This window comes from Scleropages formosus, chromosome 17 (genome assembly GCF_900964775.1).
Source record: "Scleropages formosus chromosome 17, fSclFor1.1, whole genome shotgun sequence".
NCBI classification, from domain to species: domain Eukaryota; kingdom Metazoa; phylum Chordata; class Actinopteri; order Osteoglossiformes; family Osteoglossidae; genus Scleropages; species Scleropages formosus.
The window spans coordinates 25728175-25750825 of NC_041822.1; the positions used below are offsets into that span (position 1 = coordinate 25728175).

Consider the following 22651-nt stretch of genomic DNA (forward strand, 5'->3'; position numbering starts at 1 on the left):
TATCTGTTATGATAGTTACAGAGGACGCGGTCCACTTGAAGGGGTCTCCACGAAGGGGCCCGTTTGTCTCAGTGCACATATATATCATCATGCAGCATTTCTCATGTCCACTTGGCTTCTGATGTCCATTTGTCCAATCCAGTTGGGTTCATGCTGCTTCCTGGATTCCTCGGATGCGGTAAACAGCACAGCCGCTGACACGGTACGCTCATATTTACCGAAAGAAACATCTATATTTACCTTAATTGAGTGAGCAGGCGTTTTTTTCAAAGGAGACGCACATCTCTGCACGCACCACCAGGAGCAATATTGGGATGAACCGTGAGAGTGACATCCTCTGCGCTTCCTCGACTTTTCCTTTATAGAAAAATCGGGTTCGGTTAATTCTGGAGGTGAGGCGTCGTCTTACCGCCCAGTCCCACAGCAACACGAGTTATTTGTTTGGTAATTTAGAAATTCCTGCTCATCTCTCCGAAATATGCTGGGCTGCTGTGAGGGATTTAAACTGAGAGAAAGGCACACAGCCCAGTATTCGTAGACACACAGCGCCACCTATAGGCAAAAAATAGAATGGAACCCTCACTGAATGCTGTGCTGAAATCACAGGAACACACACACACACACACACACACACACACACACACACACACCGGAACCATAAAACAGCCCCCGTCCATCACCTCCACCTCCTGCGTAGGACCCTTATCCAGCCCACAAGGTTTAAAAATGTGTGTGTGTGTGTGTGTGTGATATGTGTGTTTTGCCTCTTTGGAAGAAGAGCTCACTTACACTCGACACTCTGACAGCGCTCTCCCCAAGTGTGGGATAAGGAGTGTAATGAGCAGTGCAGATAACCATGGGGGGGGTGGACAGAGATTAACTGGGCTCCAGGACGGCCGAGGTTCTGGCCGTTGAACCGGCAGCAATGAAAGGAGTGCAGGAAGAGAGAGATGTGAGCGCTTTGAAACCTGCTGCAACGTTTCGTGAATTAACTCCTTTACTACATTAAAACCTCCGTCGTGGCTTTATCATATCTGGAAATGATTATAAAAACATTTCCCCAAAGTTGTAAGGATTTAAATTGGAAATACTTTCAACAAAAGCCTTGGGTCCTCACAACACCTCTCACGCTAGTTTGGGCACGAAGAGAAGGAACGTTGTGCTCCTCCAACGCTCTCTGCCTCCGCCTTTAGGGAGAACTTCTAAAGCTACGTGAAGAAAAGCTGCCGCTTAGGCTCCCAAACATTCGCACCCGGGTTCCGTGGCTCTGAACCGAAGGACGGCGGCCCGCCGTGTTGTCGGAGGGCCCGAGAGAGCCGGGTTTGCGCAAGTGTCCTGTGTGTCCTGAACCACGGCGCGCTTTTCCAAAGCGAGGTTATCTCGAGCCTTTGGTCACACACGCTCTGAGTAAACTTAGCAGCGCCTCCTTCTCATTATGGCTCCGTCTTTCCAGAAGGGGGCGGAGCCACACACTACTGAGGAGAGTCAAAGTGCAGCGTCACTCCACCAAGCGGCTGGCAGCACGGTGGGGGGTGGGGGCGTCGGGGGGTGTAGCCCTGGTGGGCTGCACTTGGCAGACATGGACCACTGGAAGCCACATGCAGCAGTGAGCAACCACTGAAAGCAACAAACACACACACACACACACACAGAGGAAGAGACACAAAGAAACACAGAACTAAAGCCCTAAAACATACATTCTGCTGACCCACACACACATTGTGCAGGTTCCTTCTGAGTTAACAAAGCTCCTGTCTATCTATCTGTCTATCTCTCTATCTATCTACACACACGCATCTATCCATCCATCCATCTCACATCCACAGATTCACAAAGACAAGATGCTCCAATACACACTCGGCTACAAAATCCATTATCCAAAGACATCCAGCTTTCCAGAATAGCAGTATCTGGTGCCTCACACTCATACATCACAGACACACACACACACACACACACACATATCATGCTCGCCCACGTAAACAATGCTGTATAATCTGATGGTGCTGATTTCCTCTCCTGGGAGCTTCAGATGCTGAGCTCTTTGCTCTTTGCTCCCCGGGGACAGCGCTGCCCCCCAAACAGCTGTCGGCCTGCACACACACTCGCATACACATTCGCAGACATACTGCAACATGTGTCATGCTGACAAACAGAAGGCAGCGGGATCAGAAACCTGCCACTTACAGTAAATGATCAGTAAGTACTTTTTCACTAAAACTCAGCGAGACAACCAAACCTGTACAAACTACCAGTAATATTTGTTTTAAAACACACAAGAAATAGTGTGACACACATAAGAAAGAACGAACGTGGTCGATGGAGCAGTGCGAGCTCCGCTGTGCGACGTCCCCCTTCTGGAGCTCTTCCTTTACTCGGGTGCGGCTGACAATCCCGGAGGTGGGCGTGGCCACAAATATTTAATTCATTTTTGAAATGGTGGTGCTCCTTTGTAATGCGTAATGTTTGATTTCGACAAATTCACACTAAAGGAGCTGCATATTGCCATTTCCTTTCCCTGGACCAGTCACAGGGCCTCAGGAGGGGGCGGGTCCCCCAGCCACACCCTTAGTGCTCAAGTGCAGCGTTCTGGTTCCTAACGCTGACGTTGACCGGGCAACGAGTACTTTCAGCTCTAGCCACCGCGCCACCTGCTGCACATTGTTTCAAATCAAAGCCCATCCATCGGTAAGAACATCCTGACAGGACCGCTGGGCTCCGTGGAGACGTCCCGCTGACCCGGGTCTCGGCCAGCCAGCTGAGCCGGGGAGGCACGCTGACACCACGCGGGGGCCCTCGGCCGCTCTGCTGCCGGCTCAAGAATTCCATCGCTAATCCACATAGAACCGCAGCTGTCAACTGTACCGAGTGCTCTGAGGGTTCGATGATGGAGAACATCTGCTTGATTCCAAAGGCCCCGAATCAACACGGTCGAGTTCCTCCGCTGTGAAGAGCTCAACACCCCACTTCCTCTTTTCGCCAGCTTTCCCACACGGGGTTGCCACGCTTTCCCCATCACATTCTCCAACCAGCCCGACTCTAAAGCAGCGAAGGTTCAACAGGAGTTTTTTATTTTCCTGTTTCTCGAGAGTCAGGATGAGTGCGACGGCAGGGAGGAAGCAGATTCCCTCGGACAAAACAAGAGTGCTGTGTTTAACCCGAGACCACAGGAACCCCAGGAAACACACTCTATTATGGTTCACCGCAGCCATTAAGTATTAAACCACAGCTGAAAGCAAAGCACCCGCTCGTGCTCGCGGCGCACGTTGAACTCGCATCTGCAGGCAACGGCGCCCTCTACTGCCCTCTGATACGTTTCTCCAAAGCTACCGACTGTTTTACTACGTACACTGATTTACCCATGTATACAGGGGGTGACTTTTACGGTATCAGTTCAGGTTAAGTACCTTCACTGAGGGCACAGCAGCAGGAGGTCTGATGCAAACCCGGGTTCTGGATCAGTGTAATTGCCTATTAAAACCAATGGCGGGTTAATTTATGCGGAACAGGAATCATCAAGAACCTGCCAGTTCTGGGTTAGAACGCAGTACCAAATGACAAATACCACAGGTCACATGGGGAGGTGAGTACCAACAATGCACAGGGTTTTGTCACAGTACTTGTAAAAACATAACCCATAACGCAGCATTCGAGGGCTGGTTCTTACCTCAAGGGGCACGACCTGCATGAGGATAGCGAAGTTGGTGAGGTGGTTGCACAGGCACACGGAGTAGGAGAGGTTTCCAGCTGCTCGCACACAGCCCTGGTTGGACCACACACCCTCCTTGGTGCTGAAGGGGACAAGAGCGTGCTGGCGATGAGGACACGGAGCAGGCCGTGGACAAGCTCCGCCCACACGGTGACAAAACAGCGCTTTCCCCTCTGTAACTTAATGATCCTGGTCTGTGAACCGGTGGCTTTTAGTTCAACTGCCAGGTAAACGGGGTGGGGGAGGAGTGACACGTCAGTCATCATTGGCAGTGAGAGCCTCCAGTACTATGGGGCAGCAGGTGGCGTAATGGTTGAAGCTTTTTAATCAGAAGGTCATGGGTTTGAATCCTACCTCCTGCTGTAGTACCCTTGATCAAGGTACTGACCCTGAACTGATATAGTAAAAATTACAATGTTGAATATGTGGCTAAATCAATGTGATAGCTATTTGAGGGGTAAAAGTGTTGCTATAAATAAATGTTATTATAATAAATAATAATAATTGCTATAAATAACAACTAAGTAATGGTGCCTTCTGGAAACAATCGACTAAGAGAACTGAAGTTACAGGAATAAACGCTGTTGGACTGAAACAGGAAACTGGAAGCCGCTGTCATAGACTTTCTGCTGGAAAGCAGTGTCCAGATGTGCAATATTTCGTGAGAATCATGCGCTGTGTGTGTGACCTTGGCGTCGGGGGGAAGGAGCCAAACCCTTGTCCTGAAGTCTACACTTTTCATCAATGATTGCCATCAAAACACCATCGATCACCTCCGTTAGGTTACCGCCTGCCCTCAAGTAAACGTGCTCCACTATTTCCGCATGCAGCTTTTACAGCGTTGGCGACTGCGCCCACGTTTCCTCCAACAGCTTTCTTCCTCTCATTTGTTCCCTGGCTGCAACGTGAAAATCAAACGACTTTCCAAATTTCTCTCGTCCTCAAATCTTCCGCAACTGGCTACCAGATTTATTCCATGCAGTAACACTGTTACATTAACACAATAAATATAACATTTCTATTAGATCTTGAAAGAAAAACGTAACGGAAAGTACAGTGACATACCTGTAGTCCAGAAAGGCGCAGTAAAGGAACACTTTGTTACTCTTGTTTAAGGCGTGGCTGTACTGCTCTTCAGTCTGGAAAAGACACGTATCGGTCTTGTCAATCATGTCATTACAGGTGAAAGTCTTCCAGCTTAAAGCTCTGCTTATAATGACTGAACTTACTTGCCAAACTGTACAGTTGCTGTACATGGACCTGATCGCCCCCGACACCCCGGAAAGAGTGGCGCCCTCCTCTACTTCTGAACACACAGTGCTCCCACTCCCAAGGGGCTCTATATCCAAGGTCTGTCAGAATGTTATGCAATGAGATCCCTCTGTCCCTCGGGGCTGCTGAATCCCTCCCACATTCAGCCTCTTTCACGTGCATTTCTCTCCTGATCCCCTCACAGGTCTAAAAATGAGTCCAACACCATCTGCTATAATTATCTACGTATTTGCTGTTTGAATGTAAACCAGCAACACGGTGGTGTCAGACACACAAACTGTCCCTAATGCTGTGTCTGTTTCCAAAGCACTTTGCCTGTTGCTGATGCTCTTTTGTTTACTCTCAGTTGTGCAACACTTTGGAGAAAAGCGTGTGCTAAAGGCTCAGATGTACATTCAGTATTGTTAACGGCCATAATAGGGTAGTGGAACACAAAAAGTTGACACAAATAAGATGGAAATAAGCTGAAATCTTAACATCACCACAGCGTCCTTGACCCCAGGCGAACCGGCATCTTCCCCTTGAAGAGATTCTGAATGAAAAGCCCCTCCTGAGAGTTTGCGGCCAGGCAGCGAGCAGAGCCAGCGACGTGGACGCCACCTCCTCCAGCTGCGTAGCGCAACCAAGACCTCCTCTGCCTGATAGTAACACCTTTGTTTCTGAAGCTCAGGGCTCAGCCGAGCGGAAAGTGCTTCCCAACTGCGAGCAATTGAGAGATGGCAGAGGGCGAGCGCCAGCTTTTCCTGCTGCCACGTGGTGGGCTTTAAGTAGAGAACCAATTTCCCAGATCTGTCAAGGAGGCGAAGTCGGCCTCGGGGAGTTGGACTCGGTTTAATTACATCACATCCGCCATGTCAGTTCCACTGAGGGTCTCCTGGGCTTCAAGCTGGGCCTTCAGCCGAACTCCGATCACTGCAAGACATCCCCTCGGTGGAGAAACCTCAAATTGCTACACGGCTCAGGAGGTGTCCGCTTTAAAAATTCCACCCACCAAATCGCGAAACTTTTCTCCAAACTTCTCCCGACTCTACCAAACTCAACCCAAATCCACTGAAATGGACCCCACTTATTTCCACCCAAATCCACCTATCTCAATGAAACTCCACAGAGCTCCACCTATCACTACCAAAATCCACACCCCACTAAAAGTTGCTCAACTCAACCCAACACCAGAGTTCCAGACAACCCTACCAAAATTCATCACATTCCACCACAATCTGCCCAGTCCAACCGACCCAACCACAGCGAAAACCATCCAACTCAAAACTCCACATAGTTCCATCCAGCTCTATCAAAATCCACCCAGTCGCACCACAATGTGCCCAAAGAACTCCACCGCATTCCACCCAACTCCACGCAGTTCCTCAAAACCCCGACAAAATCCAGCCAATCCCACCACAAACTTCACAAAACTCCACCCAAGTTGACTGAGTTCCAACCAAATCCATCCGTTTCCACCAAACATATCAGCTCTGCCTTCTTCGCTGTCCGTAATTCTATGGTTATGAAAGTTTGTTCCTTAAGAAAGATGAAACGTTTGCACTTCTTTTTCATATGTTAGTGAATCAGTGTTGGCCAATTACTGCTGCGAGCCCAATAAACATCTTAAGCAGCCCCCATTTTTCCACGACTCCTGTAAAAAGCATGTCGTGTACTTTCAGAAGGCAAATGTTACATTTTGTGCCGTAGCAAGACTCCCCGCTGTCTTCAAGTCCATCATTGACAAGAACTCACTGTTTCCATGTCGTTCCGTTGATCTGATTTGGGGTCCTTCGGGACACTGAGCTAAGGGCTAAAAAATTGTGAATGGGGCAATTAGGGTCTGGCACAGGTTTCGGGTTCAATCTCACGACTCTGTGGTCCAATTTCTGAACAAAACCAGGATTTTGAGAACAATGAGCACACAAAGCACCCTATTATTCCTTGAGTCAAAAAACCTTAATTGGGAAATTGGATTAAGTTCACATCAGATAGTTCCCGTTAGCTTCCTGCCGGACTGCAATCTGAATAGGGCGGGTCCCACGGCAGAGGGTCTCGCAGTCCTTGGGGGGGATTGCACTCGTTCCTCTGAAAATGTACACACTGTAGTACCTGTAGGGTAGTACCTGTTTGCTCATACGCCGCGTTACATGTCTCCAATCTCGCCGAGACTCTTCATTGAGAGTGGGGGGGAGGGGGGCTCGGCTCGGGGCCTCGTACGCCACATGTGCGCGCCATCCGCCTAACAAATGCATCTTTTGAGCTTTAAGGAGGTGTGAGAGACTCTGTTCAGAATCACACGGGCCTCGGGGGGTTTCATAACTTGGGGTTTCTTGTCGTAGCTAAATGAAAACAGATGGCAAGGCAGCTACAAAGTTTCACAGGCGGAGGGAAAGAAAGAGCAATCAATGCGTCTGCACTTGGCAACACCTCCGCTTTCCATTGCTGCCACCCAGTTGCAGGTTTAATGGGGGCGGATTGGAAGGGGCAGGGCGGAGACTCGTTCTACGCGGCGGTAGCGCTTGGAGATGGCAAGTGCCGCACGCGTATCGGACAGGAGGTTCCGGCAGCATCTTCAGAGGTTCTCTTGGAGAAATGTACAGTTGTGGTCCAGCAGAGGGTGAGGAGCCACGGGGAGCGTGTCATCAAACCAATGGAGAAGCTTGTTAACAGGAGTGGTGTCTTCAAGGTGAATCACAAGTTTATTAACGTGTTTCAATCCAACCAATTTAAAGCCCAAGGCTCTGCTCCCTCGCGTTCCGCTCTCTTGCTATAATTGAAATGACAAATGATCACTGTTTTATTGAGAGTTCATCAAAATGATATAATTTCACTCATGTCCAGAGCTGAATTACTGAAACCATCAAGTGCTTCTCTCAGGGTACTACATCAGACCCGCTCCTGGGACTCGACCCCACAAACTTCAGCGAACACATTGCATTGAGAGGCGACATTTCCAGGTGTCCAGGTTCAACTCAACCTTGTAAAATGCAGCAGCAACGTGTAGCTATAGAGGTTTCCCAGACCTGTGCACCTCAGCAGTTAATGTCCGGCGTTGCAGTCCGACCGGCAGCTGAAATGATTTCAGGCGCACGTGAGCGGTCGGCAGCTGCCCGCTGCGTCGGCCCGGCTCGGGCAGGGGAATTTGCGGCATGTGCTGGTGATTAGCCACACAGCTTCGCGCACCATCTGTCGTCATGCCGCAGGAATGGACCCGACTGGAAAACACCAGTAGGCCTTTGTCCATCTGCACGGCCCCGAGAACCGCTGTGCGCTCGACAGCCCGCACCCTGGACCAGGTGTCAAGAGAAGGGCTCGAACCGTCTCTCCACTACCCCTGTTCTCCAACACGGTACGTCCGCTCAAGTTTCTCCTCTGCTCTCAGTGGTCTCCCACCTGTCCAGCACTTTCCCTCCAAGATCTCCCATGATAGACGGTGTTAAGCAACAGGCCTACCAGGACCTGATCCTTCCCTACAGCCCACCGAGAGAGCCGTGCTCCCCTACCTTTGGGCACCTGGCAGTCCCACTCACAAAGGGTCCAAAATCGGAAGTCAACAAGATCTCAGTTTAGGCCCCAAAGTGGTGGAATGAGCTCCCTCAGTGCCTCATAGCTGCTGAATCCCTTCAAACCCATAAATGAGTCCAACACCATCTGCTATGGTTATCTATGTATTTGCTATTTGAATGTCACACCTACAGGAGCTACTGGAGGGATGTGAACCAGCAAGATGGTGGTATTAGACAGGCAACATGTGGCAATAATCCTGTTTCTGTGTGTAAGGCTTTTCATCTGTTGACGCACGTCAGTGTGCTTCTGTTCACTAAGCTGTTTATTATTACTTTTTAGAAAAGATGCTAAGTTGATAAAAAGAGTGTAAATACAGGGTCCCCACACAGTTAGGGGGAGTCCTTGGGGAGGATCATGCCACGTGGCCCCACCAAATCCGCTCTTCTCGACCAAAAAAACGGATGCTTGTTTTCACTGCTGTCTTTCCCGCCACCCCCAGTAGGACTGGTAGAGAGACACGTGGGATGCTGGCTAGACACATTTGCCCCCCATGGGGAAAACTCCCATGTTGCCCTGTGCTACTACCCACCTTCTGACTCGGGGACAGTGCCTGCGGTCGCCTAAGGAGGGCCCGGCCACCACGCTGCGGTCAGCCATGTCTTAAAAATCCCACAACGTAAATAAAGAGTGAGGTCGGCCTCAATCTGCAACGCCTTTGGAACGAGTTTCTCAATGTCATGAAACGGAGGGATGTAAAAATAGCCTGCGCATCAGAGAGAGGTGTCCTGTAATTAAAGATGCGCAGCGGACAGGCTGTAATTTGGAGAGTGCTCATTTTTGTCTCGGCTGGATGTGGGGCACCTCCCCGATCCCCCCCACGGGCCCCTCGCTGGAAGATCGCCCCAGCTCGCATTCCGTGCATCGCGTGGTGTACAACGAGGCTTCTCCGCTGCTCCTGATGTCCGGGAGTGGGGCGACGCCCACCCAACGATGGCACCGGCTTTCGTGAATGAACCGCGGTTTATCCCAGAGAGAGTCGACCGGTGTGAGTCGAGAACAGCAATGTTACGCAACACTTCGCGGCTGAGAGAAAACACGCACCGCTCCAGAAGAAGTTGCTCCGTGGTTAAAATTAGCTACGAAAGGAAATGTTTTATTGCCGTGTGTCTGGGACAGGAGTGAGGAGGTGCAGTAATGCATTCAGTGAGCAGCGCCCAGGTCCTCCTTGTAGCCGCACCGTCCCCCGTCTCTTTCAGGGGCCCCTTTTAGGGAGGGAGTCGGGTTTCGGAGCGATACGTTCAGGCCAAAACAGAGCAGACCCCTTGCACCGAAGCACCAGATAATGAGCTAATGGCTCTGCCCAGCACCGCTGAGATCCAACTCAGAGGGAGCCAGGCACGAGGAGGGGACGGAGCTGATCTGGACACAGCTGATAGGCCTGCGGTGAGGTCATGGGGTTCGAGGAACGGCGAGCCGAGCAGCTGCAGCCCCGGCCGGCCCCCGAAAGTCGCCCCTGCAGCCCGGACGTGTGGGAGGTATGAGGGGCAAAATAAAGCGAATCACACCCCATGAATGTTTTGTCATCTCTGGGGCAGAAGGAGGATCCTGGAGTCTGAACACCAGAGGGACCTGAGCTGATATACACCAACACTGCCTACGTGTACAAAATCACACTTTTTCAACAGAGACCATATTAAAAAGCCCAGCAGTTCCCAGTTCTGTCCCTGACACGGTGCAACAAACTCCCCGTGTCCCTCATAAGTGCTGAATCCCTCCAATACTGAAGAAGGGTCTCACATTGTGAGAACATTTGGGACATTAAAAGTTTATTTTTGCACAAGGATCTTTTTTGTTCCCCTACACTGTACCAAGAGGAGCCCAAAGTATCACTTCTCTTGCCTGGTTGCCCAGAACAACTCGAGACTTCCAGGTCTTTGCTGATCATGGCCCTGCAGTGCAGTGAGGAGAAGCTTCGTTGAACGACGTGTATCTAAGCGTCACCTAAAATTAACACCTTCTCCCTCATCCTCCTCTTCAAAGTCTCTTATTCTCCAATAATGTCTTTTCTTCCACGCATTCTGCATAAAGCAAACATCTGCATCTCCGCAATATTTTTATTAAGTGGGTTGTCACTCATCCAAGAATAGCAGGGAATTGTGGCTGAGGTCTGTTGAAATTTCACACTCGCCCTTCTCCAATGTGACACAGGGTTCACAAACGGCGCGCAAAGGGCTGGGACCTGAGGGCAAATGTGGCACAGGGGTGATATTCGAGTGGCTAATTGTTGACTTTATAATAGCAGACGTGTTAGTGGGTGGAGCGGGGTGGGAGTGGGGGGTGGCTGGCCAGGGGAGCGGAACGAAAGCCAAACTTCCATCTGCGATTGATCAGCTCGCTCCCCAGAACGGGCCAGAGCTTCTCCCGCAGGATCTGGGTGTGTTCTGGGAGTTATAAAAAAAGTCCTGACAGTAAAGGCAGGTTATTATTGCGGTAAAATCGCAGATGCCACGTTTGGAATGAAAAAATGGGGGTGGCAACTAATGTAGGATTTATAGTGGTGGGATTAGAAGAGTGTGGGAGTGTAAAAGCCGGCAGAACCGCAACCTTCATCACGTCCGCACTTGTACAGTGAGGGGTCGGGAGGACTGTGTGGCGCAAATGCCATTCCTCAGGAGATGGTCCAGGGAGCTGTGTTCCCATCCATCCCTGCTGTGAAATCTGCACTGTCAGAAGGCTTTATTAGGCCATAAAGTAACTCCCAGCTTGTCTCTTTTTTTTAATCTGTTCTCTTTTGACACAAAGCAACACAGGCTTTCCCTGTGAAATCACTCTTTCCATTTCTCGACTTTACTCCCGTGCCGCAGTGTTTGGAGCCGGGAGTCGCCGTGTCGCCTTTGCCGAAGCCCCCGGCCCCACCCTGTCCCGTGGAGCGATAAATCACAGCGAGCGCCTGGGACCGATCAGCAACAAGGAGTAGCGCCGCAAGAAGAAGCCTTGCAGACCCGCGATGGGTCAGACTGACGGGGCAGGATGGATCGGAACAGAGAGCGAGGAGATCGAACCTTGACGTGGAGCAACATAGACCACAGACAAGGACCTTCACCTGAGGACCGACTCTTACGGTTCAAGCTTAGTTTCAGAGCTTGGTGGAAACCAAAGATATATCGATCAGTAGAGCTTGTGAAGTCAGTCCGTCTTCTTCCTCGTCTAAGGAAGACAGACCACGCAATCCTCTCTCAATGCCAAGATGCGGTATACCTAACGGAAGGGACCATTTTACTGTCGGTAACCATGGCAGGATGGATAAGGTGGGAGAGCACGAGACAGCGGGACAAATTGGACTTGCAGCAGCACACAGCTTCGTCCTCAACTTTAATGTACTGCCTTCATTTGTGCCGTCAGACTCGTGACCTTTGAGGCAGCAAAGAAGCCACCGACAAATCACCTCTATTCCAGTCACGGTGAACCTGGACTGGGGAGAGGGGTGCTGAGGGTGGTGAAGTTAGAAGGACCCGCTTCTCGAGCTGTCACGAGGAGCTCAAAAAGCCCGTAAGAGGGCCCCCGAAGGCCCCGGAGGTTACTTTGCTTCCCAGGCAGTAAATACTCCTCTGGGCCCACAGGTTTCTGAAAATAGCCGGTGTTCCGGCAAACCTCGGCTCTGCCCTTCTCCGCCCTCACGAAAGCCCTGGAGCCTCTTTTTATGTTGCTCTTCTCAGCCGCACAGGCGAGCTGCCATATGGGCGTCCATGTAAAGCCCTCGAGCATGAGACTTTCTCTTTCTGCCCCGAATGTGCAACCCTTGACAAACGCGACTCACAGCGAACAACGGCTTCGGCGCGGCCACCGAAACGTCGCCTCAAAAATTCACGTGAGCCGGGGCCGAAGCCAGCAGTACGTCGGTCTCGTCCGCAGCCACCGCTCTTTCCGAAACATGGCGCCACTGACTGCAGCGACTCCTCGCAGAAGGACAAGGCCTCGATTTTCACACTCCTGTGCAGAGCATCTCCCTTTTCGTTTTGTTTGGTTCGAGGGTTAGGGTTCGGGGCCAGAGGTCCAGTCCCATGGAAGCAGAGCAGAGAGAGACACAGCGGGTCCCCGCCACCCCACACATGAGAGACATTCTCTGGCTTGGCCTCAGAGGGACGCCGAGAAAACACAGCGATCACTCGACGGGAATCGAGCCAGATACTTGCAAAGCAAACACCCCGCTGTCTGGGGGGTGACATTTGTCGATGCAATACGGGGCGCCTGGCACAGTTTTTGCTCACATCCAGCAAGAAACGTCTTTAGCAAATGTGAGAAAAAGGAGCATTTTGATGTTGACCCATCCTGGAGGTGGCAGAAAAATACAGATTTCAGCATGTTTCCAGAGGACGTGCATCATCTGAAAGCCGATGCGGTTTGCAGCAGAGTGCCCTGCGGGGTCAGTTTGCGGCGGGGTAGGTGAACCATGCTGCTGAGAAACATGCTGGGGAGGCCAAACTGGCTGGCTCCACAACGGAGCGGATCAGATCAAGCCGACCGAGTCTTCTAACACCGAAGGGCGTGACGGACTGATTGACGATTGAAGGGATCGTCGTGACTCGTCGCTATTCGAGCAACGTTCAACAAGACGCCTAACTAGCGCCATATTCCTTCATTAGCGAACTCGATCCGCTTTTATTTTGGGATTTTATAGCCGTTCTCATGGAAAACTGGCAGCTCGAGGCACCTTCGCCAAGTCCCTGACACAACGACAAAGTCGAAAAATATGTATTCAAAGAAACGATTCCTTCTCTGTGAAGAACTGAGAGTCTGCTGCAATTGCTCCTTTTCCTGTGAACCACAAGTTTTGCTAAGGCTTTATAAAAGCATGTCCATCTAGTCTTAAAATAGGACTTTTTTGTGCTGGCAAGAGCCCATGAGAGAGAACGTCTGCGCACAAATAAGGACTTCGGTCCTTGTTAAAAATATGACCAGTTTCGCTGGAGGAAAATGGCCACTGAAAAAAGCACAAAGGTCAAATGAGGCTGGATCCTACGTCCTGCTGGCATAACTTCACAGGACGCAGGGTCCCGCACAGCAGGGTGTGCCTGGGAGGGGTCTTACCAGGAAGTGCGTGAGGACGATCTTGATCAGGGGGGCCCCGGAGAGGTTCACGGACAGTGCTGGCAACGGTTCCACCTTCAGCGAGATGAGGAAGCTGGTGATCTGGATCTTGTGCTCTTTAAAGTCAGCTGCTTCGTTGATCCTGGGGAGGAGGCGGATGGCAGGAGATCAGACAGTGTACCAATACCCGCCCCACACCCATTCCCAGGGGGCTGGGCCCCTGTGTGACCCTGCTGTCACCATGTGGCAGTGGGACTGCGATAAGTTGGTCTCTCCATCATCTAGGCTCACACTGAAGAATGTGCTGCGCTTTTTGGCTGCTTTGGCTCATTGGGAAAATGGCGCTGGATTAAAACGCTCATATCAGCACCAGACTTAAGAGGACGGTACACCAAACCTTCGTTCCAACTCCGACTCCAGTAACCCAATAATTGCTTCCGACTCCAACTCCACGACTCCCATTCCGACTCCACAGCACTGCCCAAAAGTTCACGCTATATTTGGGGCCGACTTATCCGATGAATATAAGCCTAAACCTATACTACACGTCTAATTCTTGGGGGTCAACGCATACCCCGGATCGACTTATACACTAGCATATAAAGCACATTTAGTCTGAGTCGGTACATTTTTACTGACTCCAACTCCAGTAACCCAATAATTACTAATGACTCCGACTCCACGACTCCGACTCTACAGCGCTGCTTTGAACACCTTAGAGTCACATTTTTACTCCAGACCTCACACATTGTCCAGCAGCAGAGAGGAGTAGCTGATGATGGGAACTGGCTGTGTTGAGGCCACTGAGATGATGCTCTGAGACACTGTCACCTTCTTTCGGGCTCAAGGAACCTTCAAGAGCATTGTAGGCATCTCTAGATCCCCTAGCAAACTGACATCTCTTTAACTGAGAGTAGTGCAAATCCAGGATCAATTTTCAGTTCAATTCTATTTATTTCTGTGGAGCACTCTTCTTACTGAACAAAACTGAAAACACAAGACAATATACAACACAGAAGAGCAGCAGTTCCAGGTCATTATTGGGATAATCCAGCGGGCAGTTGAGGTGAGGAAAACAAAAAACCCACTGTGAAGAAGAGGAGAAAAATAAAAGACTGGGGCGCAAGTACCACTGGTTGTATGTGGTCACAGGGGACCCATGTGGGTAAGTCTAGTAAAAACGATCTGTCCGAAATGTCTTTCATGCAGATTTATAATTCATGGAAGGTGAAATAGGTCTCTGGCATAATCCCTCCCAGAATGCAGCTGTACACCTCAGACCTGAGCGTACACAGAAATTTAGATTTATTTTTTAACATACAACATAATTTCAGAGAAGGACACTGCCTGCACACCATTGGTGCAGGAAACTACAGGGGAGAGAAACACAGTATATACATGTCATACATACATTACTTGCCACGCCGCAGAACATGCAGATTTTTCATGTATAAGACTGTTGTTATTATTATTATTATTATTATTATTTCTTTTTTTTACTCAAAGGACATAATGTATTTCATCTGTTAGCTGTATTATACTGGAGTAGTTTAGGGTAAGGAATGTGACCAAGGGTACAACAGCAGGACTGCAGACTGGGAATTAAAACTGAACTGCTAGAATACCTGCTGTCCCACTTACCGGCACTGAAAGATACTGAATAGCTTACTTTACAGCTTCGGTTTACTTAAAGGTATTCAATGGCTGACTTCACACCAGAGCAGTAGTACCGGGTTAGTGCGAAGTCAATGCTGTTAAAAAAGCTCAGGACACATTAATAGCCAAGGAGAGCAGCACAACTGCAGGAAAACCCTCAGAAACAGCTGTGGAGCTGAAAATCAAATAACCCCATTCAGTTGACTTCCATTCCAGGAATTCCCAGGAGCTCCTCGGTGGGACAGCCATTCACTGGGTCGGTGTGTATGAGGCACGGCCCCTACGGACACGTCTATCACTCCATCACACACCGAGGGAAAAGGCCTAATGACAGGATGTGAGGAGATAAGAGTCCGGCTGATATAGCAGAGCCTCGGGCACATCCTGTACCCGTGGACAATGGGACTGACGGCCCAGTTGGAGCTTCGCGGGGGCCTGGGGCACAGATGTGGCGAAGGGAGCCACTGACAAGGAGACGCCTTCATGTCCACTTTGAAAAGATGATCATCTCAAGATCATCCTGACGCAAATATTGGCCCAGGAAAAGATCTCATATAACTGGATTTTGCATCGTCCAGGTGATTGGAGACTCCAGAAGTCAGCTGGCTGGAGACTCGGGTGAACCCAGGGAATGCAAGGGTGTTTCTGAGACTAGGAGCAGCTTACCTGGTCTTCAACGGGCTGATCTCCTTGTAGTGGTTGTGCATCGTGTGGTAGAACAGGCCGACGATGGTGGTCTGGGCTGCTGGGGGCGACAGAGGCATGACATCAACGAATGAACAAACACAGGTCTGGGGGTGGGGGTGGGGGTGGGGTCAGATGCGAGTTTCATTAGCACTGCTCCGCTGCGCCGGGCTGCCAGAGACACACTAATGGACGAGCTGTTTACTCGCTCCCGGGTGCAAGGAGGCCCCCAAATACGAGCACCACTCGTCTCCAAAACGTCCCCAGAATCAAACAGGAAAATTATAATTGTCCATTAAAACTGAGAAACGTAGCGATTAACATCAGCCTGTCATTTCAGCACAATCGTCCGTAGGAGGAAAACGACTTTCCGACATCAAACTGACATTTCCTGAAGTAACGAAGCACGACCACGCAGAAACGGAACCGTCCGGCATCATGGCAGACAGTACCTTTAGCTGACTCTTTTCTCCAGTATGAATTACAGTGTTAAGATCCTTACACTGATTTACCGGTTTATACAGCTGGGTAATTTTTACTGCAGTAATTCAGGAAAAGTCCCTTGATCAAGGGCATTAGAGCAGGAGTTGGGATTCAAACCCTGGTCCTTCGAGTGCAAGATACTGGCAGTAACTACTGTATTTCCAACCGCCAAAATTCACACACACACACACACACACACACACACACACACACACACACACACAAACACACACACACACACTCACACACACGCAGACACCAGTGGATACACACTTCCATCCCTTGACCTCCCAGGGGCCAATACTGAATCAAACACCCTCTGCCTTTGAAAACACGCAGCTATAAGAAACTGTCCCATAAATCATTCTGCGTCTGTACAACTCAAGCACCCAGAAAAAAAAAAAAAAAAAAAGAACAAACTCGGGGTTCTTGGCGCACGTAATTGTGTTAGAAAACGTTGTGAGGGCGCGGTAATGAGCGGCTCCCCGCACCCACGCTGACATGTTTAACACTGGACACGTTCTGGCAGCAGCAACATTTATATTCCATCTCTGATAATGGCCTTTTAATGGGTTATTAGAGCGGCCCATTCAAATGTGGGCGCAACAAAGGCCCACTCTGCAGGCCGGGTGGCGGCCAAGGGATCCGACCCAAGCGCTGGGGGGGGGGGGGGGAACGGTGCCGGTTTTAAGAAGAGCAGTAATTACTGGCGCTCTGCGTTTAAAACAAACTTTAACAAGGAGAGCTCCTGAGAAGGGTAAATAAATGGTAAATAAATGGCCCCTCCATGTTTGAGAGCGTTCCTCAGGGCTGGGCAACCCCACCACCCCCACCCGCAGATTTGACTCTCTCCGTCTGTTACTTTCCATCACAACTTTGTGTTTCCAGAGTTTTTGTCCTCATTGCTTCACTGCCTCTTCGTCCTCCGAGGTCCCCGTGGTTAACCGGTGTAAAAAAGACCTGGGGGGGACACACAAAAAAGGAAATATCCGCTCCACTTCGTGGCCCCCACCCTGAACCATCTGGCCAGTATGTGGGGTAGCAGGGGGTGTTGTGGTAAGTGCTGTCTCCTTTGGACTCAAAGGGCCCAGGTTTGAATGCCACCTCCTGTTACAGTGCCCTTGATCAGCGTACTTCACCTGAATGGGTACAGTAAAAATTACCCTGCTTTATAAGTAGCTTTGGAGAGAAGTTTCAGGTAAGTAAATAAATTTCGGTTAATGGGTTGCTGTGCTGTGAGTGTGAGGAAGTGCTTTCTGCCAAGAGGGGCCCAAAACCTCAGGATGGAAGGAGGGCGAAGCGAAGACCTCGGTCCCCACATGTGCAGATAGAAAAGGAAGTGTCACAGGAAGCGTCACTGCGCTCCGAGGGGCGTGCGGGGCGCGTGGTGGGACGGAGGCCCTTACCCTCGTGGGAGAAGGCCTCCCCTGGCACTGAGATGTAGTTCTTGCCCTGCGTGGGGAAGCGGTAGTGGCCCACGTTCACGTTCTGTGGGATCTTCATCAGGGAGTAATCTGCGCGGGGACGGGAGGGGACGGGAGGGGAGGCACACGAAGGTTAGCACGGGGGGCCACGAGCATCGGAAAAGTGCGACTCACAGACGTTGCCAAGACCCTGGGGGGAAAAGGCACGGAAGAGCACAGATAAATGAGAAGAAATGAAAAGGAAATGATGAAGGAGCTCAAAGTCGTGTTTGTTCGTCGCTGGTCGGAGCAGCAAAAACCACTCTGAAGTTTGTTTTCCACTCAGATTCCTTGTCTGTACTGCCTTTAACTTTTTATCGCTTTCTTCTGAAGGGGAGAATCCACCAAATCCCAGTTAGATGTGTGAGCGTCAGAACTGCTGAGGAACGTTCGAAACGAGCGCCACGAAGAGATAAAAACAGGGCCGAGTCGCCACCGCCCACATGAGCCCTTGGCCGTTACTGACATTACGAGCGAGCAGAAATTATAATGTTTTCTATGACTCATTGTTTGTAGGTGATGGCGAATGCTATGAGGACAGTGTCCACACATGGACGGAGGACTCAATACACTGCTGTAAACGTTATATTGAATCTCTTCAACGAGTTTCCCTCCTTCTGACACAGCCAATCACGCGACACCAACAAGGAGAGGGAAACACCGATTGGAGGAGCAGATTGAGCCCCGCCCCCACAAGCCAAAGGCGCCTGATGGGTCACTGAGCTCAACGTATGAATTTGAGCCACGTTCTACGCGTCAATATATTAATCTCTATGATTCAGATGTGGAAGAGCGAAAACTTGACAGTCGGATCTCGTTTGTGCAGCGAAAGGGTTAAGATCAGCTGACCTGCTACAGACGATTTCCCGTCGATAGCAACGGCTCTGTCTGATTTGGGCTCCAGGTTGGAAGCCATATGAACCATCACTTTGTCCACCGTCTCAATCAAGCCGCTGACCATCGTGGTCGACTGCAGGGGGAGGAAAACAAGGCAGGCGGCCGGATTGTCCAAATCAGCAAAGTTCATCAACGGCCTGCTGATGCGCATCAACAAAGTCAGTTATTATAAACATTTTCTCCAAGGCTGAGCATCACTAAGCCGGAGGGCACCTCCTCATCCTGCCGCTACTGTGCCCATCCACCATATTCACCCATCGTTTTCCGTGCTGAGATGGGATATTTGTGTTTTTTAACGGCTCCGTCCTCCAGTATCCCTGAATCAGTGACCTGCCCAACCCCTCCTACATGCACAGCCAGCCCTTGGCTCCGCCCACCTCGACCACATCGGGCCACCCTGGTGAAGACAGGACTTCGTCCACGCTCTTCAGAAAGGCCTGGAAAGGAAAGCAGAGAACACAAGACCAGTTATTTCACAGGGATGACACGAGACACTCATTAAACCCCAAAAAAGCCACCGTGAAGACATGAGGCCAGCGTGTACCGTGTTAATGGGCAAAACTGCACACTTTCTTCTGGAGTAAAGTGACGGCAAAGCACAGGAGCGTCAGTATGTGTTCTACCTGGGTGAGGTTACTGGCAGTCTCCTGGGGGATGGTCTTGTTGGGCAGGCTGGTGGTCAGCGACTCCAGCAAGCCCAGCATGGGCTCTGGGTACTGGAAGTTCTTGATCTCCTCTGTCATGTTGGTGATGATGGGGTGGTAGGCGTCAGTGGGAGCCTGGAGAGGCAACACAAACAGAGGCTGAAAACGATTAAAACTGCCCCATCGCATAAGGACAAAAGCTACAGGAGGTCTGCCAAGACCAGCAGAGCTTGAGTGGACGTGGTGTGTGTGTTGTGTGTGAGTGTGTGTGTGTGTGACCAGTAGCCTGCCTTCCCAACACAAAAATGGCCTGTTTGTATTTACCGTGGCCACGGCCCTGAGGATCACTTCACCAGCTGGTGGATTTTACAGTTAAGCCTCAACCACTTTCCCTGGATGCATTAATCAGGCTGGGATTTCTCAACTGAGCGTTTGACTAAACGTGCCCAACATGTGCCGGTCCGTCCTACTAGAAGTACCTTGAAGTCTTGCCTATGTGCCACGTACAGTGACCTCACCGTGTGGAATCAACAGATTAATGGGATTATTCAACTCTGGGAGGAAATGTGGCTACGAAGAGTTAAAGGGTCAAACTGATCTGGGGTCAGTTGCAAAGGTCAGTTGCGGAGGCGCGGCACTGAGCTGAAACCAGAGCTTTCCCAGCACGTTCGGAGATCTGCAGTATCTCTTAGGACCCCAACGTGTCTGGCGTCGTCATTCTGGACCGTCCCGGACAATAAGAAACAACAGGCCTCGCTAAAGTGTCAGTGACGGCGCTCGCCTGCCAAATTAACCAGACAGATGACAACGAGTTTCCATTAGGGATGTGCGCTCATAGAGCCCTGGGGATCGTCTAACTGCTGGGGACGGGGACGTGCAGCGGGCCGTTCGGCCCCTACCCCGAACACCCCAGCACCACCCTCTAGACGTGACTTCTTCAGAGGACCGGGATTATAATCTCCCGTCGTCGGGGGTCTGATATGTACCGTGGAGTCCAGGATAAAGGTGGCGGAGTCGAGGCCGCTGGGCGTAGTGAGCGAAGCCGCCTTGTCACCTATAAGACACAGAAAACAAAGATTAATTATGAAAAGATTCCACCCAAAGTGATCATTCCATAGAGAAAGGCACATTTCGGGCAGAGCTGTGCTCTCCGGCGACCGTCAGGCTTGTTGTTTCAGAGCTAATTCGTCACGTCTCTTTTCGCAGGCCTTCAAAGGAAGATCTTATGTAACCGTTGGAGGCGACTCGGTCGAAATGACCAGCTTCATGGAAAAAGGGCAGCAGGTGCCAAAGCGAGGGCTTCCACTGGGCACAGAGAGGGATGGCGATAACCTCACGTTTACACACTTTTGCACCGCGGTACAGTCTGGGCTGGCCAATAGACTGACTGGAAACTGACGGCACTAACCATGACGCCACCTGCTGCCCACTACGAAAATGGAGTAATTCTCCTGCTGCCGTATCATAGCCGGAAGCATGAAGACATGAGCCTTTATTAACCCGCTATCATCACATCGCGGGTTCGAACTCCTAACTCCGCTGTTTCCCTAATGAGCGAAGTGAATTTCTGAGAGCCGTCCTCATAAGAAGGTGCACCGCTCAGGACCAAAAGGCCAAATGACCTTATAAGAAGAAGCAGAGCGGCTCTTTCCTATATTTAGGTCATTTCTCAATGTACCCCCCGTCTCGGACACTGTTATTGCAATGACGTCGAATCGCCACGACTGCACTTTCAACAGACCGAGCAGGAAAAAAGCGCGAGACTCTCCCTCGTCCGCCACCTTTTCTACAGCCGACAAGTATCGATATATGGGTTTCGCCGGCGAAAGTTAAAATCGTACTTTATCATTTCATTGCAACTCGTGTTTTTATCGCAGTCATTTGTCCCATTAGCGCCTGCAGAAAACCTATTCACTGTTAGAAATAACCTCACAAATACAGTATTATGATAACCTGTTTATCGTGATCATGACGATAAATCCATTCTTGATGTTTGCGGGCCCCTTCAGGCAGCCGAGGAATAACACAGTACAGCGCTGTAAAATACTCCGGCGAGTAACAGCGCAGTGGCAGGTTGCGGTGTGAGAACATTGCTTATCCCTGAGAGGAAATATGATTGATGTGCAACACGTATGATGAAACAGGGCCGTACAGCCTCTCCCTGACTAAACACCCTATCGGGCTACCGGGACGTACAGGGCGTGTGGAAATATGGGATCCGTTACCTCCTCCATGTGTCTGCGCGTGACCCTCGAGGGCCGCCGGGACACTCTGCAAACAATTTGCACATGTATGGATTACACGACCTTTTAATCTCTCCCGGCCATCGGGTCATCTTGCCTTATTCGGTCGGAAAGAAGTCGGCTTAAAGGGCTTAGCCACACAAAGAATGCACAAGTGACCGGTAACCACTTTAAAATAAATTAATAAATCAGACGACTAATCTTTAAATCTTAGAAGCAATCATAACATTTGGAAAAGTTTACAGATGAAGAAACGTATAAACTATGTGTACATGACGTGCCATTACTTAAGTCTCTTGGAATAAACTAAGAGACATGTTAATCCAAAAACATCACGTGTTTGCTAAAAATTTTTTAAAAAAATGTTTTTTTAACTCTGTGGATTAAATGTCAGAAGGAAAAGAGATGACAGTTACTGTCATCAATCGCAGGCTGGAGACCTTCTCTTGGTTGATGCTCGGCTCCCTTCAGGACCAAGCAGCTCATACACTCTCGTTTTGACTCAATCTTGTTAAAATTAATCCCCCCAAAGAAGAGCAGGAGGGAAAAATGAAGTGAGACCAGTCAATCTGAGCTGAAACAAAAAAACACTTTGAACATCTATGATGAACCTCAGCATGAAGAAGAGACATTTGGGAAGTGTGTCTGGAGACCAGTGCATCTGGGAAACTGAATACTGAAATCCTCAATGAGGTTCTTGAACTAAATGAAAATTCTCCACGAGGGATTTTTAGCCATTATTTACTTTTCTAATGCTTTTCGTACACCACCATTATTATTCTTATGAAAAATTGATTACATTATAGTTTTTGTTCAAAGCAGCTTCAGTTTGTACACTAAGCTACTTACACTAATTTTCCCATTTCACTGCAGTCTTTTTTACTCTATCAGTTCAGGGTAAGGACCTTGATCAAGGGTACTACAGTAGGAGGTGGGATTCAAACCTCCATCCTTGGCTTAGCAAGATGACAGCTCTAACGTCTGAACCATCTGCTGGCCCTAAAGATTTCACAGTTTTTGTTT

The 22651-nt window shown here is 50.0% G+C and overlaps 1 protein-coding gene across 8 annotated transcripts in view; it reads right to left on the reverse strand.

The window, feature by feature from the left end:
• The window catches only part of adgrd1 (adhesion G protein-coupled receptor D1), a 58782-nt gene that overhangs the window by 27679 nt on the left and 8452 nt on the right, over positions 1-22651 (reverse strand). For 5 of the 8 annotated variants that reach the window (XM_018731694.2, XM_018731697.2, XM_018731696.2 and 2 more), the window contains 9 exons: positions 20372-20439; positions 19365-19520; positions 19119-19178; positions 18694-18814; positions 17788-17895; positions 15881-15959; positions 13559-13700; positions 4775-4848; positions 3668-3791 (listed from right to left, as the gene is read on the reverse strand). In XM_018731694.2, coding sequence (XP_018587210.1) covers positions 3668-3791; positions 4775-4848; positions 13559-13700; positions 15881-15959; positions 17788-17895; positions 18694-18814; positions 19119-19178; positions 19365-19520; positions 20372-20439 — 932 coding nt within the window. The remainder of the gene's footprint in view (positions 1-3667; positions 3792-4774; positions 4849-13558; positions 13701-15880; positions 15960-17787; positions 17896-18693; positions 18815-19118; positions 19179-19364; positions 19521-20371; positions 20440-22651) is intronic. The other 3 variants (XM_018731695.2, XM_018731701.2, XM_018731703.2) reach the window with 1 other exon arrangement.